Below are 19685 nucleotides of genomic sequence, written 5' to 3'. Positions count from 1 at the left end.
ACAGGCTTTTTTGTAAAATCACTAATATCTTGTCCCCTCGCAGATCAAATATAGGGAGCAGTATGAGAGAAACAAAGGCAAGGTGATTGGCATTAAGTCTGTCAGTGATGACTCTCAGATGGCTCACACCGCTCTGGCCACCAAACTACAGAGCGACCGCAACTACAAGAAGCACTATGAGGACACTAAGACCAAATTCAGGTGAGGCTTTAACACTTGTCTCCAATCTTAGTCCTTCATATCCAGATATATCCTGAGACTCCGAGTGAATACAGTTAAAAGGACACGTCATTTTTTTTCAATTATTTCCCCATGTTTTTGTGTCTAAGTGACTAATGGGAACAACAGTTTTTGAAACTGGTCCAGTATTGAGTGAGAGCGTTGCAGCCAGCAGCAGCAAAACAGGCTGCGTTAAACCATTTTAGAGATATGTACACCACCATGTCAAATCCACTACCACTGACAAGCTCAGAGTGTCTGACAACATTATCAAAATGATCCCTACAGAGATGGACCATTTTGTTATAGATATTCTTTCTGTTAAACCAGAAACAACCCCAAAATCGCCATCGTCAAACTAACCAGACTCCATATAAATAAACAGTATTTTAGCTTAACTTAGTGTGAATAGAGTCAGCATATTTTAACGTTGAACTGCAGGAATTAAGGGATTATTTAAACCAAACCGGAGCTGTTCATCGTTGTAATAGTGCAAAGAGGAGTCAAAACGGCTTTTGTGAGTTTTATTTTATTTCTGTCGACTTTGAATGAAGTGTATTTAATCAGTAAGTCAGTGGTGTAGATGTGAGTGGGTGAAGAATAGTGTAGTGTAGGGTGTTGTGAAGCAAAACAAAAGAAAGACCAAACAAAAGCCAAAACATGCGGGCGCAGGAGGGGATGAATCCAAGTCAAGCCCTTTTGACTCATTTCAAAAGGTTACAACATGTGCGAAGAGAGAAGACCCCACAGGCCTTCACCTTGATAAAGTCCTCTGCAAAATTAGGTGCATTAGTATCTGTCTTTATAAGTGATAATGGCCCCAATTACCAAAGAGCACTGCTTCAGCATAAAACCACGAGAACTCGCCATAAATCTTCATATACTGACTGAAATCCATCTTGTCCCCCAGTGTGTCTCTGGATATGCTCAACATCAGCCACGCCAAGAAGGCTCAAGATCTGGCAACAGAGACCAACTACAGGACGTTCCTCCATGAATACACGACTCTGCCAACTGACATGAACGTCGCCTGGGCTAAGAAGGCCTATGGACTACAGAGCGATGTAAGTGTCGTTGTTAGACTTTCAAATAACAACTTGCTTTATGCTTCAGTGATTTATTCGCTACATGACTGTGAAAAGTAAACTCTGTGTGTCTGTGTTTAGAAACAATACAGATCAGATCTGAACTGGATGAAGGGCGTCGGCTGGGAGGCCTCAAAATCTCTGGATGTCCAGCAGGCGAAGAAAGCCGGGGAGCTCGTCAGCGAGGTAACCTTCAACCTTTTACTTTTTTTTTTCCTCATCATTTGAAACTTTGACCATGATTAATATGAATATCCGACATTGTGACATTATATATATGACAGAAAATTAGAAAGAGCATCATAGGTCTCCTTTAATTGAAAGGGGAAATGTTTTCACTGACATGGTTGACTGCTAACCGACAGCAGCAGTTTCCGTCACTGACCTTCATTAACGTTTCCCTCATTTATGGTAATTGTATAGGAAGTCAGATGTAATTCAAACCAATTAACATGCAGTGTGTGATTAACCACACTCAAGTGCTATTTATAACTGGAGAACTATGTGGGTAAATTAGCACAGGGCGCATGAGAAAGTGATAAGCATGACTGTGTAACATGCGACTGGGAGGCACATATCTAGGTTTACAGCTTAGGTCAGGATGTATTTAAAGAGCTGCGGACCACTCCTGTTCTCTAGAAACTGGGTTAAGTACGTGGTCTACACACGGCTATAACGAGAGACCAGACTGATAGTAGTAATTGAAGCTGTCACACATGAAAAGATTCGACTTCGGTAATAATTAGGGCGGCTTCTGTCCTTTTATTTCTCTTTACCAAATAAATTAGGTTTGTGGGTCCATGTTGCTTACATTGAAATCTTACATCACATTTTTTTAGAAAGGGAGAGCAGAAATGACCTTAAAGGAAAGCTGGGCAGCATCTCTCTGTGCAGTATCCAGTTTCCTAAAAGCTTGTTGGTGCCTAGATCCTCTTAGTTCAATGAGTGCATGATTTGGTGACAGCAGCTTTATCGCGGGAACTTCCAGGCTCTGATGGTCGTTTATAAACCTTGATTTAAATTCATATTTAATACATTTAGGGGGGAAGAATCAACAAGAAAACATTTTTTAAAAATCAAATATTTCACATCAATACGTTAAATTTCTATAGATATAATCTCGCAAACTGATTGTGCTTTAAACTCGCACCTTATTAACCTTTTACCTCTCTGTTCCACCACCCTTCTTATCCTCAGAGTCTTTTATAAATGCTGTTTTTGTTAATTCAAATGGTGCATGAAATTATTTCCATGACACTTCTAGTACAGAGTGGAAAACGCCAGACTCTATTCATGACCTCCACATAAGCAGCCACTTATTTTAAGGGTCGTTCCAGTCAGGGTTACCAACATTAGACCTGAAATGACAGACTGAACATTAATAGAGCAGAGCCTTGAGTTCCTCCTGAGCTGACCTCTTTCTCTCTATGTATCTTATATCTACTGTTCATTTGTCTGTCTTACAAAAATATAGTTAAAAAAGACCAGTTGCTTTTGTTTCATTTTGCCAGGCTAATTTGTTGGTACGACAGTTTGTGATGATATTGTGCCCTCTACTGTTCACTGCATGCATGTGCACCCATTTTGTATCTTCATCTTCCAATGACATCTCTTTGTCATTTTCATATCTAGAAAAAGTACCGCCAGCACGTGAGTGCTCTGAAGTTTACTAGCATTGAAGACACTCCAGAGATGATCCAAGCCAAACTCAGCAACAAACTGGCTGTTGATGTAAGTTCAGCTGTTGTTAATTTAATGCAACAGATACAGCCAGCAACTAAAATGCAGTAACCCTGATGTGTTTGTGTCAGCTGCAATGGTTATGATTTTTCACATCTTGCTAAAAAAAATGTAAACTTGTGCTCTTTTTTGGCTGCACTTGGGGGCTGTGCCAGACTAAACAAGTCTGCTACTGCACATAAAACCTGAGATATATGAGGTAAACGAATAGACAGAGGTAAAATGTAATGTTCAGTGAGAAATTAATTAATTAATTAAATGTATTTATTTACCCCCCCTTTTTGCTTTTCAAATTAAATTGAATTGAAATAAATTAAATTAAATTAAATATCAATTTACAGATTTAAAAATAACATTTAACCCCCCCCCCCTGTATATGACATACAAAAATTGGGAATATGACAGCAGATAGTATATCAAGAGGCACTAAAACCATACATAGATAGACCTCACATAAAGCATGTGATAACTAAGTAAACAAACATATAAACACATTAGATGTAAATATAAGATGATCTCCCATAAGGCAGATAGAACGCCAATAAAGGAACAAACTTCTGAATTTAAAATAGATTAAAGTGCAAAATATATGGATGTGCACCTAAAAAAAACCTAATACTAAATGCCTTTCTGTTTTTGCAGAGGTTGTACAGGGAGAAGGGTGAAAACTTGAAGCACAACTACACCCTCAGCGGGGAGCTTCCTGAGATGGTTCAGGCCAAGCTCAATGCCATGAACCTCAGCGAGGTAAAACCACACTGTCAAGAACTCACACGGAGACACATGAAATCCATCAAACAGTAAATCAGTCATGCAGTCAGCTGCCTTTGTGTGTGTGTGTGAGGTCTTCCATGTGGAGCTCAGTTTGTACATCTGTGTGTTTACAGAGCTGTTACAAGGAATCTTGGATGAAGTTACGTGACGGCGGATACAAGCTGCGTCTGGATGCCATTCCTTTCCAGTCGGCCAAAGCGTCTGCAGAGATCCTCAGTGATGTGAGCTTGCAACATCTTGTTATCTTGTTACATCATTTTTTAGTATGTGCCTAAAAGTGTCCATTTGTAACAAAGATTTGGTGCAAAATTTAACACTTTTTGGCCACTTAAATCCCTGCAGAATACCCCATTAAGACACCAAGACCTTGAGGAACACCATAGAAACCACCCTATTGTCAATATACCTATGAAAACTAAACATCCTCTGAGTGCTTGAGGTCTCTAGTTTGTGAATGTAAAGTTTCATGGGGTTGTGGTTATCCTACAGATCATTACAGGTCATTTTATACAGTGAAAGGCGTTTAAAAAATGGTCTCACTATGAAATTGCTACTATGGGGGCTGACATCATCACACATGAAAAAAATTGGGCTCTTTGGATCCACAAGAGCATCAGCTTTCCAGTCATACCCAATTTATACAACTCCAAGACTGTTTAGGGACCCCAGTATGCAGAAATATTCAAATACACTATGTTTCTAATAGGCAAAAATAATACGTTTATTATGAATGCATGCTACAACTGCATGGGATTAACAAAAAGTGGGCATGTCTGTGAAGGGGGGAATTATGGGTACCCATAGAACTCATTTTCATTCAGATATCTTGAGGTGAGAGGTCAAAAGACTCCTCTGAAAATGGCCATGCCAGTTTTTCCCCTCGCCAAAATTTAGCCTACCTCACAAGCTTAAAAAAATGAGTGTGCCATAGCACCGTAAAGAAAGTAATGTCATCTGATTGGCGGTGATCCTGCAAGTCTCTTAGGGTTAACTGTCTATTCGACACACTGTTGAAACATTTTACACAGTATCTTACAACAGTATCTTGAAAGTGAATGATTTGTCATTTCAGCAAAAGTACAAAGAACAATTTGAGAAGACCAAAGGCAAGATGATCGGATCCAAGGGACTGCAGGATGACATCAACATCGCTCACTCAGTCCATGCCAGCAAGCTGCAGAGTGACGTAAGTAACCTCCTAACTGTACCTCAGAGGACAAAATTCCAGTAATATCTTACAAACACTCTCTCCCTTGTCTTTCTCTCCCTCTCCAGATCAAATACAGGCAGGACTCTGCGAAGGAGCTCTCCAAGTTCCACCTGCCCATGGACATGCTGGAGGTCTCCCACGCTAAAAAGGCCCAGTCGCTGGTCAGTGATCAGGACTACAGGCTCACCCTGCATAAGTACACCACGGTGGCCGATGACATGACGGTGCAGGCGGCCAAGAAAGCGTACGCCCTGCAGAGCGAGGTGAGATAGCTGCGACATCGGTTTGTAATTTACACTTTTTCAACCAATGTTTGACCTATTGGATATCACATATACACACCATACAGGCTTTCCACTATGTTGTTTAAATGTTTAAGTGCTTCTATTGCTAGTTTGTAATACTTTGAAGTGTTTTAGCCGCCACACAAGGCAGTGTCACCTCAGTAATGAACAGCTCAAAGTCTAAAGGAGTGATCCAACTGGATGTTTGAACGTTGTATTGTGATATGTGTGTTTGTCATAGAAAGTGTATCGCTCTGACCTGAACTACCTGCGTGGTGCAGCCTGGATCGCCACCGGGGCTCTGCAGATTGAAGGCTCCAAGAGGGCCACAGACCTCATCAGTGATGTAAGACATCCTCCTTTCCTTTTTATCATTGTTTTTATTTGTTTACTGCACGCACAGTCCTTAATGCTGCTCTTTTCCACCTGTAGTTCATATCCTGTTCCCAGGGTTCCATTCTCCCAAGTTCAATATTTTGCATACATCAAGTTAAATTTTTCATATATAAACTAACCTGACCCTAAACATCTCTCCATATCTAACTTGATTGGAAATTCCATTTGATTTCCGAAACCTTAAATTTTTAATGTCATATCTACGATTTGTAATCATGAGCATTTCTTGTGTGTCGATATTGTCATTTTCTGGATTTTTAATGTTGATTTCCTTGATAATACAAAACAAAACACTGTCTTAATTTACCTTTAAATCAGCAAAACCCAACAACAGAGATTCATTTTGTTGTTTCCTCTCTAACAGAAAAAGTACCGTCAGCAGCCGTACAACTTCAGGCACACCTCTGTCGCTGACTCTCCAGACATCGTCCACGCCAAAATCAGCGGACAGATCACAAATGAAGTGAGACACCAAGCTTCTTGTTTCACTTCTGTTCTAGTTTTCTATTTTTTTATTTGCTCAGTCAAGTTGCACTTGCAAATCCTTGTGTGTCAACATTACACAGCTGTTTTATATCTCTCCCTCAGCGTCTGTACAAACAGAAGGGGGTGAATGACCAGCATAACTACACTATCACAACAGAGAGGCCAGAGATCACACAGGCAAAGATCAACGCAGCCAACTTTAGTGAGGTAGTAGCAGTTCCTGTGGCCTTTGCACCATACAATATACTGCAAACAGCTGCGACTTCTTTTTTCACAGTGTGTGTTATTTAAGGTTAATGTTCATTTGGTGTTTGTGTCTCTGCTTTAGATCAAGTACAGAGAGTCCTGGCACACTCTGAGGGCTCAGGGCTACAAACTCACCATGCAGGACATCCCCTTTCAGGCTGCCAAGAGCTCCACAGGCATCGCCAGTGATGTAAGGTCATACTAGACTAAACACTATTACTGATATTTGTCCAAAATATCCAGCTGAAGAGAGACCTCATGCATATATCAAATGCCTACAATGCAACCAAATGATCATAGAGTTACAAAGAAGAAGAAAAGAAGGATTTATTGCAGATATATGACATTAAGTTGCAGTAAACGATAGCTGTTACTTCTGTGTCTCTTCAGATCAAGTACAAACACGACCACCTGCTGGAAAAAGGGAAGCACATCGGGGTCAAAAGCGTCTTGGAAGACCCGCGTCTCCTGCATTGCCTGCATGCAGGCCGGCTGGCCAGCGACCAGGAGTACCGCAAGGACGCGCTGACAGCCAGCGGGCAGTACCACCTCACCCCAGACATGATCAACCTGGTGACAGCTAAGAACGCCCAGGCCCTTGCCAGCGATCAGGACTACAGGAAGAGGCTGCACGAGTACACAGTGCTGCCCGATGACATGAAGGTCAAGTGGGCCAAAGCGGCTTACAACCTGCAGAGTGAGGTGAGAGGCGTGGATGATGAAGGGGAAATTACTGAAATGATTCAACTCGACTGACGCATTATGTCGTCTCATGTGTAGAAACTCTACAAGTCAGACCTTAACTTCATGAAAGGAGTGGCCTGGGACGGTGTGGGCGCACCTCAGCTGGAGTCAGCTAAGAAGGCTGGAGAACTAATTAGTGATGTGAGTAGATGTCTCAAATGGTATGAGTTGAAATATGTCTATAATGCACACCTTACCACCCTCATGATAATATGACCAGAAAGAAAATATGTGCCTTTCTTTCTTTCTTTCCTTACATGGAGGTCTCAGTGTTGTTTGAAAGCCTTCGAATTTTTCATTCGCCACCTTCTGCAACCAAACCCTTCAGATGGCTTTGGGAGATTTTCCCCCAGGAGAGATTTTTAAATATTTAACAGCTAAACTGACTATTTGAGAGCATTTTAATTCAAAATTCTTTACTTGGTATCATTTTAGAGCCATTATAACAACATACTATACTATGACTTTTTTTCATGATTTTGGACGACATACTATACTATGACTTTTTTTCATGATTTTGGACGACATACTATACCATATTATTATTTTTTATTATTTTTTTCATGCTGTACTATACTGACTTTTTAATCATTTTTTTTGACATACAATACCATGACTTTTTATGACATTTGTTATTACTTTCCTATGACATACTTACACTTAACAAAAACTATACTAATTGACAGTGATATAGCCTGCATAACATACCACTCATATTATTGTAGTTTCCCACTGTTAAATGCATTTTCAAGTAATGAAACACAGAGACACTACAGTGTTTGACATTGATTGTACCCACTCACAGCAGTTGTGCAACGGCTTCTGCACACAAGTCTCAGCCATCTGTCGTTCCTGCTGTTAAAGTGTGTGTGTGGTCTTCCTCCATGCAGAAGAAGTATCGTCAGCTGCCAGACAGGCTGAAGTTCACCTCAGTGACTGACTCTCCTGATATTGTCCACGCTAAGACGAGCTATCAGCAGTGCAGTGAGGTGAGGTGAAAATATAAACATGCTGAAGAAATAATACAAAGGCTCATTCTTTATTATAACTGTAAAATCCTAAACACAAAACATGTGGTTGTTGTAGGCTGTTAATGACAATGTTGATACCCTGCTCATGTCTTTGCAGAGGCTGTACAAATCTGGAAAGAATGATGACATGCACAAGTACACTTTACACTCAGACGATCCAGACTTTGTCAGAGCCAAGATGAACGCCCTGCAGATTAGTGATGTAAGGCACGCCTCACATACTTTACCACAATCCTAAATACAAGAAAATGATTTTATATACACATCGAAAGCTGCCAATATTACTTCATGACTTGTTTATCTTGAAAATTATTCTCACATGTAGAAAGTTTACAAGGCATCTGGGGAGCAGGTGAAGACATCGGGCTATGACCTGAGGCTGGATGCTATTCCCTTCCAAACCGCCAAGGCCTCCAGAGAAATTGCCAGCGATGTGAGTTCATGTGATGATTCAGTTTGTGACAGGATTTGAGTCGCTTTAGTTTTTCTTGACATTTTTGAAGCACAAATTAAGATTCATTTGAAGGTCTAAGCTCTTTTGGCAGGGGATTGAGAAGTAGCTGCATGTAATTTTAATCCACATTTACTATAAAACTCTAAAACTACATTTAGAATCAACAACTTTAATTAAGCTGGGAGAGCTGTCTGAAGACTGAAAACTTTATCCTTCTCCCTCCCACAGTTCCGTTACAAAGAGTCCCATCTGAAGGACAAAGGCCAACAGGTGGGGCTGCGCTGTGTGGAGGATGACCCTAAGATGGTGCACTCTCTGGCAGCCAGCAAACTCCAGAGCAACCTGGAGTACAAACGCCAATCCAAGGAGGACCGGGCCCACTACAAAATCCATGCCGACCAGCCTGAGTTCCTGCAAGCCAAAAAGAGTCAGGCTCAGGCTAGTGACATCACCTACCGCCGCAAGCTCCATGACTACACCTGCGACCCCGAGCAGCTCAATGTCAAGCATGCCAAGCAGGCCTACAAGCTGCAGAGTGATGTGAGTCATGCTGCATGCAAAGTATGTTGTAAAAAGGTTTTTAAAGGGGTTTGTTACAGCCAGTGTTGTTATATCTGTTAATTTATGAGTTCTATAAATCATACAATTTTATCGAGAAAACTTAAAGGCAGGGTAGTATTTGAGTGTATAAATACTGGTTGATTTGTGGGAACCTTAATTTGAAATATGGCAAGAATATAACTAACCTCATCCATTTATTTGTCCTGTGGACCCACTTCAACAACTTTGATTCCTAAAATCTTAACATGACTGATTGTTTTTCCCTTTTTGTTGCAGGTGAACTACAAGTCAGACCTGAACTGGATCAGAGGAGTGGGCTGGACCCCTCCAGGCTCCCACAAGGCCGAGCTCGCCCGCCGGGCTGCAGAGCTGGGGCTTGCTGAGGGAGTCAGCACTGACGAGGCTATTGCAAATTATCAGCACATGATGATGGTGAGGGAGGATGAATTCTAGTCATTTACTATAGAAAAACTTTTTTTATGGGATGAAGGGGACCTTTTATGCATTTCCTTTTATCTACATGTATGTTAAAGTGATGTTTATATCTAACATGGCCAAAAATTCAGATGAGGTAAACATATGTAAAGGTAATCCCTGTCAGCAAAACCTCAGGTTTAGGCCGTCCTGAAAACTCAGTTTCGAGCATGTTCTTCTACTTTCAAGTCAAGCTGACGTTGTCTCATGACAAATTTCTTGATCCACTTCAGGCACGCTACTGCTAAGTGCTTACATGAAATACAATGCTACATATAGCTACATGCTAACATCAGGGAAACATGTAATCTTGGTTGCCGATGTTTTGAGTTTATCCCCAATTTTGGATCATATTCCCGCTGGAACATGTCTGGTTGTCACTTTTTGAGTTTAGAAGCTTTTATTGGTGATTTTTCATGGTAGAAAGTGTGGCTATACTCTCTAACAGTCATTCCCCAGCTTCAGTGATGGTGCAGGGACGCCAGAAGATTCAGAAACTCTGATCAATCAAAGCAGAATGGGCTTTTTGGGAGGGGGTCTTAAAGAGACAGGCGCTTAAACGGGGTGTTTCAGACAGAGGGTGAATCCAGCACAGACAGTTTGAGGAAAATGGTGTTTATAGAACATTAAAGCATGTAAACACCTTCTAGTAGAAACCCAAAATAAACTTTCTCCATGTCTTTATTTCAGCTGCATCACCAGCAGCAAATGGAGCAGCAGCTACAGCAGCAGCAACAGCAGACTTCAGAGCAGGTGGAGACCAGCGAGGAGATTAACCAAGGCGTCAACATGGACGCCATGGAGGTCCTCCACGTCAAGAGGAAGAAGACCTTCCAGACGGCCCAGAAAAAGTCCACCACGACCACCACAACCTCAAAAACCTTTAAATCCATGGAGAAGAAGTCCAGCACCACCTCGTCCTCCTCCTCATCGGCTGCCCTCCACAACACAGTCAACACGTCCATGTCTAGTAAAGCTGCTGCGATAGAAGAGGCGTAGATCAGAGTTTTTATAGGTGATAGTGTTTAGAGATGGCCACTTTACAGGTGGTGTTTGTGGTATCTACTTTGATGAGATGACTCTGTAGTTACATGAGATGTCGAGCGGAGCTTCTGTAGGTGCAACAATGAACTGTTAAATGTTGAAATAGAAAAAAAGGGGGGATTGAAGCATGTTGAATCAGGACAGGACTTGTCAGGTTAGTTGAAAGGATTGTATGTGATGAAGGTTCTCAGAAAGAGACTTTATTTTCAGATTGAATGCAAGGTATTTCTTGACACTTTATCCATCTTCTGAATTTGGTTAAATCTCCTCTAAAGGACCACGTACGACACCAGCTACAGCAAAAACATCAAGATTACCAAAACTAAATTCAAGACAAAATTGACTGAAATATGAAAAGGAAAGTCAGCATTTTGTTTTTGTATATTGAGTGTGATCAGAAGTTATGGAGCTGGACCAGAGTTACGGCCAGCACTGCAGAGGATATTTTCATAATTTGTTTTTTTTTGTAATATTTAGAGATAAACACAGGCTGCAGGATCAAATGCACAAGGCACAAACTTTATTACAGCCATGCAAAACATGAAGTTTTCTTACGAGGTCTGCTAATCCAGTGCACTTTGAGCTAGGCTCGGTGATACAGCAGTATAGGTCGACTGGAATCATGTGTGATCTACATTTTGTCTGGCAGGTTCAGCTTGGTGAGTTCGTATCAGTGCCCCTTTTAACTCAAAGCTGGGCTGGGAGTAAATGCTTGGTTTTAATGCTGATAAAATAAACTTTTTTTCAAGGCAAACTGAGCTGAGGTCTGTATTTTTTTCCAAAATAAAGAATACTTTTTCGGGCAAACAGCAAACACTACAGTAATTAATGAATCAGTGCAGTTCAGTTGATCTTGCTTTTGATCCAGCTGGTGAATGCGTTGACGTTGGCGTAGACACCAGGCTTGTTCCTCTCAGCACAGCCATAACCCCAGCTCACCACACCGGTGATATAGTGTGTGCCATTCTGCTGACACACCAACGGTCCACCTGAGTCACCCTGTAGAGTTAGAAAGAGCAAGTTAAGAATATGTACATGTACAAGTCTGGATCTTTTACTCCTCTTACACAAACTGTTAAATTTAATACAAACAGAATTAAATGCAGCCACGAAAATGTTTTAACAGCTCTTGCATGCGCACCTTGCATGCAGGTTTTTCACATTCACACACACCTGACAGGAGTCGATGCCGCCCTGCAAAGTCCCTGCACAGAACATGCTGTTGTCCAGTACACTTCCGTAGACTCTGGGATCTTTGCATCGCTGGTCAGAGATCAGGAAAACACGAGCATTCAACAGCTGGCTGCTGTACCTCTCTGAAAAGTGGAGGTCAAAGTGAGTTTAAATGACAGTTAGAAAAAACACTGGCATAAAGAACAAAACTGGCTTTTTCCATGAAAGGCATTTTGACCCTTTGCTAAGCCCCGCCCCTTTGTGATGGTCCATCAAGCTGTCAGCGCTAGCATGGAGCCCACACTGTCACTAACTGCACTCCTTGAAGAAATATTTGGAAAAACAAAAAAGCTATTGAAGGATATATCCAGGATGTCAAACTGACTCAGCAGCAACAACAGGTTAAAAAGACAAAGATAGTTAGAAGCTAAAGCCGAACTATAGGCTACAGATCACAGTGTAAAAGTGAACCACCACATCACTGCTGATTACCACACAAGACAATGAATATAAAGGGAAACTTTGCTGATACTGAACCAGCTGTGTGGCATCGCGGTGTGTGCAGATGAACAGTGTTTGACACAATGTGATGACACAGCTGGTTGAATATCAGGTTCTGGATCCTGTACAGCAAGGTCGGTCTTTGTTTCACTGTTATAATCACTGAAAAAGCAAAAGCAGCATGTGAATACATTCAGTAGGCTATATATATCTTCAGTAGCTAGCTAGCTAACCCTACACTTTGCAGGGTTTGATTTTGGTTTCGGAACAGGGAAGAAACCTCTCCAGGTAACGAGTATCATGAATACACAACGTGCCCCAGGCACAACATTTAGCTCCAAATCCACAAAACCAGCCTGAAAATTAAGGAAATCTGAAACGATTGCATTAGAGTCAATGGAGCACAGCTGTATTATGCGTTAAAAACGGTCCAGTGTCTTTGGAACTCAACCCAAACTAGACACTAAAGTTCGGGATATCTTGACCTCTGCTGCATCGATCTAGACCATCCTGTCTCTAAAGGTCCCCCAGCTTTAAATACAACACTGAATTATGATCAAAATAATCTGTTTATATAACATGAAAGGACTTTTATAAATAGCTAATTACGTGTTTCAGTTGCTCCCCATCCGGAGACCACACACTCCTTTCCAGCGGAGAACACCTGGTCCGGTAGACATGCTGTCTTCACAAAGCGGGATTCCTTGGCGCAGTAAGGGCTGTCGGTAACTTGGAGTTTAAGCAGAGCTGCACAGGAAATGAGCACATACAGTGAGTGACATTAATCATTTGATGTGTAAACGAATCAAATTACCTTTCTATAAACATTTCTCAAAGTATGAAAACAATATTCGTAACGCATTATCAGAAAAGACTGATGCCAAATCTGCATATACCTCTCTATGGAGTGCAGTTTATCCTGGTTTAAAATGACATTATATGTGATGAATGTGACAAACCAACGTCGTTGTAAAGAGCAGTTGTGTTGTCCTTGTAGTTCTCATGAGGAATCGTCTGTATGACCGGGATGGTCTGGTCCATCTCCTCCTGTTTCTCTATGTTCACTCCTCCCAACACCACTTGGTAGTCATAGTGAGGCTCACTGAAAGAACAATTGAACTAAGTTAGCTTGTAGTAGCAGTTGTAAAGGGCGTACAAACAAAATGCAAACCTACATGCAGTGTGCAGCAGTGAGGACCCAGCAGGATGTGATGAGGATCCCACCACAGAAGTGACCAAATGCAGCAGTGGAGCCTTTCTGTCTGACCTGCACAGACACCTGCCAGGGGTGGGCACCAGGGAGAGACTTGCTGCCCCCAAAAATCCTGCTATTGCGAGCAGGCTGGCTCTGGGATATCCCACATTGGGAGAACTGTGCAGGGCCTGGCACTGGTTGGACTGGTGAGGGTGGAGTGGCTGGGGAACATCAGAGAAGAGTGAGCACAGTGTGAGCATACACTACATACTGTGTGTGTGTGTGTGTGTGTGTGTGTGTGTGTGTGTGTGTGTGTGTGTGTGTGTGTGTGTGTGTTCACCTTCAGAGCATGTCTTGACTTTGCAGTAGTCCCATGTCAGTTTGCCTTGATTCTTATAATAACACCAAGGCTTGTCATCCCCATCTGGGTTTCTAAAATTTAGAATGAGTAATAAATAGATTAAATAAAGACATGATAATTTGTTTAGCCATATTTGAAAAGTAGCCGAGAGAAAAAGTGTTGAAGTTGCCAACACAAAGGAACAATCAGTGTTATATTACAAGCTTGTTTGTGACAAACAAATGACATCACTTTCCTTTCTGCATTTGTGCCACTCAAAGACTGGTGTTTTTCTGGTGACACATTGCTGCCTTTCTAGCTACGTTTGTGCCACACAAGACTGGTGTTTATATTTTTTAGCGATACACCTCCAGGCGCATTTGTGTCATTCAAAGCTGGGATTTTTTGTAGTGACACACCATAATCTCTTCAGCTGCGTTTATGCCACTCAAAGCCAGGTGGGTTTTTTCGCAACACACTGCTGCCTTCCCAGTCGCGTTTGTGCCACACCACAACGTTTCAAGGTGTGTTTGTGTCATTCAAAGCTAGGTGTTTTGTAGCAACACACCGCAACGTTTCAAGCCTTGTTTGTGCCACTCAAGGCGGGTGCTTTGTTGCGTCATCTGCAAACGTTTCCTAACTATAACCACATAGTTTTGTTGCCGTCTTACCTCCGCGTTTATGCTACTCAAAGCCGGTTGTGTTTTTAGCGACTTCCGCAATGTTTTCCTAACCGTAACCACATAGTATATGGTTTTGTTGCCTAACTGCCAACGCCTTGCTTGAGTTGCTTCACGTGACTATATAGTGCCAACCAGGATCTTTTCCTAACCATAACCAAGTAGTTTTGTTGCCTAAATCTTAACACTGACCCCTTCTCACCACTGCGTTTGTGCCACATGACAGGTTTTTTTCAGCAACATTCACAATCTTTTCCTAACCATAACCACGTAACTTTGTTGCCTAAATCTAAACCCCGATGCCTTATGTGAGTCGCCTAACGTGACTAGCGTCAACCATGATCTTTTCCTAACGTTAACTAAGTAGTTTGTTGCCTAAACCTAATCGCTGACAACTTTTTACCACTGACCCCTCCTGCATTTAGATACAACGCTAAACGCCCTCAGTGTCGTTTTAGTAATTCTCCGGGCTTCTGCCCAAGCGGAAAAATATGATGAGTAGGTTTAAGATCATGTTGAGGTGTAGTATCTGAAAATTCCGACTTTGACTTTGACTTTGACTTTCCGAATTCAAGGAAACACAGGGTGAGTAACTCATATATAAATGATCATTCAGGAATTAAAGTATTTCTTAAACTTCAATAAATATTGAATAATTTGTCTTTACCTGCAGTGGTTGTTCAGTTCCAGTCCAGTAAAGTCTGAGTACATGGAGAAAGGATCGTCCCCATTCATCACAATAAAATTTGAATGCCAGTCCAGACACTCATGCCCATCATCTGTGACGCTGACGACACCCCTGTATGTCTCTCCATTTCCCTCATAACAGTCAGTGGCAGCTGTCCAAGAAGATTGAGTGAGAAGAAAATTTGAAGTGAGCTCAAGGAGTGGAATAGTTTTTAACATCCAAATGCACAAATACAGTCATTTTATTCTTACTTGCAGTGGAACTGAAATTATAATTTGTTACAAAAATATGCTGAGGACAAAGTGGTTTTTGGTCTCTTGTATTAGATCATTATCGGCTTTTTTTCTAGCATTTGCAAAGTCTTTACCAATTTCACAGAATTTCCCAGAATATCCATCAACACAGAGACAGCGCAAGCGGCGGTTCCCTTTTGTGCAAGAGCCTCCATTTTGGCAAGGATTGGGTTCACAGGCAGACACTGGAGCTGATACAGAAACAAGACATAAACAATTCAATAGTGCACATTAGTAGGGGTGTAGCAGGAGATTCTGGGGCCCTCAAAGAATAATGGCAACCCTATTTTTCTTGCTTGACCAAAACAAGGTACTTAATGTACTGTTCTGCTCAGTTCATTCAAAAATTAATTGTTTAAGATAGGTTTGGGATACTCACCTGTCTTGCAGTCAGGACCTTGGAAGGGAGGTTTGCACTTGCACTCATAAAAAGGGTCTTTCTTCAGATTGACGACACAGTCACCGTGACCACATCTGACGTTCTGGCAGACATTTCTCACTAAATATTCAAAACAAGTTGTCAGAAGTAAAGGTTAGACACGTAGGAACCTTGTGTGGAAACACTGAGATATTGCAATAAGCTTTAATGATTGTGAAAGGGACTACAGTTAGTTTTGAAGTCATCAAAATAGATTGGTACACAAAAAAACAGAAATGACCCTTCCTAAGCCCTGCCTCTTTTCGCTCTGTATTCCAGTGACAGTTCAGCAACAGTTCAGCAGAACCTCAGTCAACTTTACTCATACCTGTTATACCTAGATATGCTGGATATTCACTGCACATCAAAATAAAGTGTGTTTTTTTTTTTTTACAAACTTGACAGTTGGAAAACCACTGCTCAAGTGCTCCAGGGATAATGTTTTTCTGTAGGCCAACATGAGCATAACTCAGGTTCCCTGGTCAAAAAGCCAATGGGATTTTTCCATTGGATTTTGGGTTATTGCAGAAAATAAACTTTCTTGTGCAATATTAACACCACAAGACATCACTTTCATGATTTTAGCCTAAATTCAGTCACTAGAAGTAAAATGTTAACGTTTGGCCATAAAAGAACTACACCATGGTCACGTCTTTACACCCCTACCTCAAGGAGGCTGTAAAGCTGTGGTCGGTGTGATGACGTTCTGTAGTCTCATTTAGCCACTTGTTAGCAACCACCTTTTTTAAGACACATAAAAGCTTAAAAATTCACAAGTTGGGTATTTTATGTCGAGGAACATAACGGGAAAGTCTCTTAAACTTGTGTTAACCAAAAACCCATTAAAAAACCCACTGACATTGAGACGAGTGAACTTAGAGTGGTAAAATGCTCACAAACATCTGGGTTTGAGGACTCATTCCTGGAGCAGGCTATGTGCTAGGCTTCTCTATGTTGAAAAGAAAACCAAATTTTTGAAGATGGTTAAAAGATGTGGCTAAAGGACTATCACAATCCTAACGGACACATTATGTTGTTGTCACTGCTAAAGGTAGCTTAGGTTCACTAAACGCGGGAACTGCCCATTGGTTCGACAGTCCATTGGTTCGACATACCATCGTTCCGACCATATTAAACTCATTGTTCCGAAGTCCGTTCCGAAATCCTCATGTTGCTGTGGTTAAGGTCTGGTTAGGTTTAGGCACAAAAACACTTGGTTAGGGTTAGGAAAAGATCATGGTGTGGGTTAAAATGAAAAAGAAAGTGACAAACACATAAGCCGTGAGCCTGCTCCGCCTCAATCCGTTCAGCACCGCGGACAGTCGGACTAATGGGATGTCGAACCAATGACATGGACCCCTAAATGCTAGCTAGGCTAGCTAACATATAGCTGCATCAAGAAGAGTTAGCCACATCTCAGGTCACCATCGTCGGCCAGATTTGTTTCCTCCTTATTGCTGTGGTAGAGTTTAAGGAATTTGGATAAGAGCAGGCTTCTCTATGTTGAAAAGAAAACCAAATTTTGAAGATGGTTAAATAAATAAAGATGTGACCGGAGGACAGTCACAATCTTAACAGACACTTTTGCTGTAGTTAGTCACAACTAAAGTTAGCTTATGTTAGCAAAACGCTAGCTAGCTAACATATAGCTGCATCAAGAGGAGTTAGCCCCATCTCATTTCACCGTCATCAGCCAGATTTGCTTCCTCCTTATTGTTGTGTTAATGATAAAGGAATTAGGAAAAGAGCAGGCTTCTCTATGTTGACAAGAAAACCAAATTTTGAAAATGGTTAGAAGATGTTGCTGAAGGACTATCACAATCTTAACAGACACATTATGTTGTGGTCACAGCTAAAGTTAGATTATGTTAGCAAAACGCTAGCTAGCTAGCTAAACTAGCTAGGCTAGCTAACATAGAGTTGTATCGAGAGTAGTTAGCCTAATCTCAGGTCACCTATATCAGCCAGATTTGTTTCCGCCTTACTGCTGTGCTAAAGTAAGAGATTTGGAAAGAACAAATAGGTTGGTTGCTGACATATTTTTAATGTGACACTGTTGGCCAGATCAAAGCTAAAGTTGCTTTGTTTATTATCTCTGTAAGGCTACATACCATCCTAAAGTAACTTTAGGTCTTATTCTGACTTCATTGAAAATACGAGAATACTGGTGCAGTCACCCTGCCTACCCTGCAGATGACTAGCCTACTCATTGCTATTTGCAGAAATGGAATGCAACGTAAAGGTAATGTTCCTCTGCAATGCTAACATCCATGTGACATAGGGTGCTGTGTAGGTTATTTGGATATACACGACATTATCGTGAATATATTCTTCCATTACATGCTCCAGTCCTTCCTGACAGCTTCTTTTAGCAATATTGCATAACAATTAGAAACTATTTAATATGGTCTCCAGCCAAAAAAACCTGGCGTATCCATGTTTCTTTTTTGTCAAGATTGTCCAACCTAGCAACAGTAGGGGCCTATCTAAGGGGGTCAGGGGTTAGGATAAAAAAATAAAAAATAAATAAAAAATAATAGTAATAAATGAAAAAATAAATACAAAGAAATTGCAGTTCCTTTGCCTCACAAAATGAACTTATCATGAAGCCAAGTTGGGAATTCCTACCTCTTTGACACCTCTTCCCTATGTACGGCTCAGGACACAGGCATGTGAATGCTGTGGCGGATTGAACTTGGCACGAGCCACCGTTGAAGCAAGGGTCTGGATCACAAGCATCTGGGAAAGGAAGTATGAGTTTACATGTTGAGAAGTAAGATGGAGATATGCAGTACAATCAAACACAGCTTTTCAGGGTCACTTACGGGACACGTCTAAGAGGTCAAAGAGCCAGTCGTTATTATCAAAATCAGTGTTAGGGGCGTCAGTGGTGTAGTCGTCTCCGTAATCAATGTCTGCCAAGAACAGAGAGCTGTTTACACACTGGAGTTTGGCAACAAAATCAGTCATCAAAATGAATTGTAGTGCTTGTAGTTAGTTGGAGCATTTTCTAGTAAAGCCGTACATGCAATTTGGTGTAAATACAGCTACTGATTTTTTACTTAATACTCAAAGTTAGCTCATATGGTGATTTTGACATTAGAGTTCATACAAGCGTACTGTATATTGCAGTAGGATAAAGAACAGGATGAAATGATGGAGGTGTTGACTGTGTTATAGATAGAACAAAGTGCATTAAAACCACTTTGCATTAGATAATCCTCCACCATTCTGTCTCACCTAAAGATTAAACTATATTGAAAAAAATTAATAAGATGCCATAAAATGTCTTAAAAATGTGAAACCAAATAACCTAAATACAAATAATAAACCTATCTGAAGATCTCAGTGGCACTAATATAAAGCGTGTCACCACACACCACGCGTGTCATCAACTGAAGAAAGAGGTCTTACATATGCTATCCAGCTGAAACGACAAAATCACAGCAGAGAATAGATCAGCAACTTTTCCATATGAATCAAAACAAAACCATCCTTCACTGAATACTTCATAAAGATAATGAGAAACTCACATGTGGGTTCTGTCCATGAACGCCTAGTATACTCAGGCTTATGAGCAGGGCCGCCGCGGTTAGCATGGTGCCGTGTGTCACTGTCAGCACAACGTAGATGACTGAATACCCAGAGT

At 41.2% G+C, this 19685-nt stretch overlaps 2 protein-coding genes across 4 annotated transcripts in view; one reads left to right on the top strand and one right to left on the bottom strand.

Annotated features, from left to right (window-relative positions):
* nrap (nebulin-related anchoring protein) overlaps positions 1-11426 on the top strand; it is a 24264-nt gene extending 12838 nt beyond the window's left edge. For both annotated transcript variants that reach the window (XM_050059290.1, XM_050059289.1), the window contains 20 exons: positions 44-201; positions 1130-1283; positions 1386-1490; positions 2937-3035; positions 3687-3791; positions 3932-4039; positions 4891-5004; positions 5094-5291; positions 5554-5658; positions 6073-6171; positions 6297-6401; positions 6523-6630; positions 6831-7142; positions 7221-7325; positions 8075-8173; positions 8313-8417; positions 8541-8648; positions 8898-9209; positions 9507-9662; positions 10395-11426. In XM_050059290.1, coding sequence (XP_049915247.1) covers positions 44-201; positions 1130-1283; positions 1386-1490; positions 2937-3035; positions 3687-3791; positions 3932-4039; positions 4891-5004; positions 5094-5291; positions 5554-5658; positions 6073-6171; positions 6297-6401; positions 6523-6630; positions 6831-7142; positions 7221-7325; positions 8075-8173; positions 8313-8417; positions 8541-8648; positions 8898-9209; positions 9507-9662; positions 10395-10703 — 2964 coding nt within the window. In that variant the 3' untranslated portion in view covers positions 10704-11426. The remainder of the gene's footprint in view (positions 1-43; positions 202-1129; positions 1284-1385; positions 1491-2936; positions 3036-3686; positions 3792-3931; positions 4040-4890; positions 5005-5093; positions 5292-5553; positions 5659-6072; positions 6172-6296; positions 6402-6522; positions 6631-6830; positions 7143-7220; positions 7326-8074; positions 8174-8312; positions 8418-8540; positions 8649-8897; positions 9210-9506; positions 9663-10394) is intronic.
* LOC126399393 (hyaluronan-binding protein 2-like) lies at positions 11247-19685 on the bottom strand. Of its 2 annotated transcripts, none has more exons than XM_050059292.1 (13): positions 19570-19685; positions 19417-19463; positions 18862-18951; positions 18665-18775; positions 15998-16117; positions 15693-15809; positions 15305-15476; positions 13958-14049; positions 13598-13838; positions 13382-13524; positions 13032-13169; positions 11922-12064; positions 11247-11747 (listed from the first exon to the last, which is right to left on the bottom strand). In XM_050059292.1, the coding sequence occupies exons 1-13, from the start codon at positions 19584-19586 to the stop codon at positions 11592-11594; spliced, it is 1587 nt and encodes a 528-aa protein (XP_049915249.1). In that variant the 5' UTR covers positions 19587-19685; the 3' UTR covers positions 11247-11591. The 2 variants fall into 2 exon arrangements, with proteins under 2 accessions (XP_049915249.1, XP_049915248.1); XM_050059291.1 differs by having other exon boundaries at positions 19451-19463; positions 19570-19679.

Source organism: Epinephelus moara, chromosome 13, assembly GCF_006386435.1.
Source record: "Epinephelus moara isolate mb chromosome 13, YSFRI_EMoa_1.0, whole genome shotgun sequence".
NCBI classification, from domain to species: Eukaryota; Metazoa; Chordata; class Actinopteri; order Perciformes; family Serranidae; genus Epinephelus; species Epinephelus moara.
The sequence above is the reverse complement of the archived record's forward strand: the minus strand, read 5'-3'. Positions and strand labels throughout refer to the sequence as shown.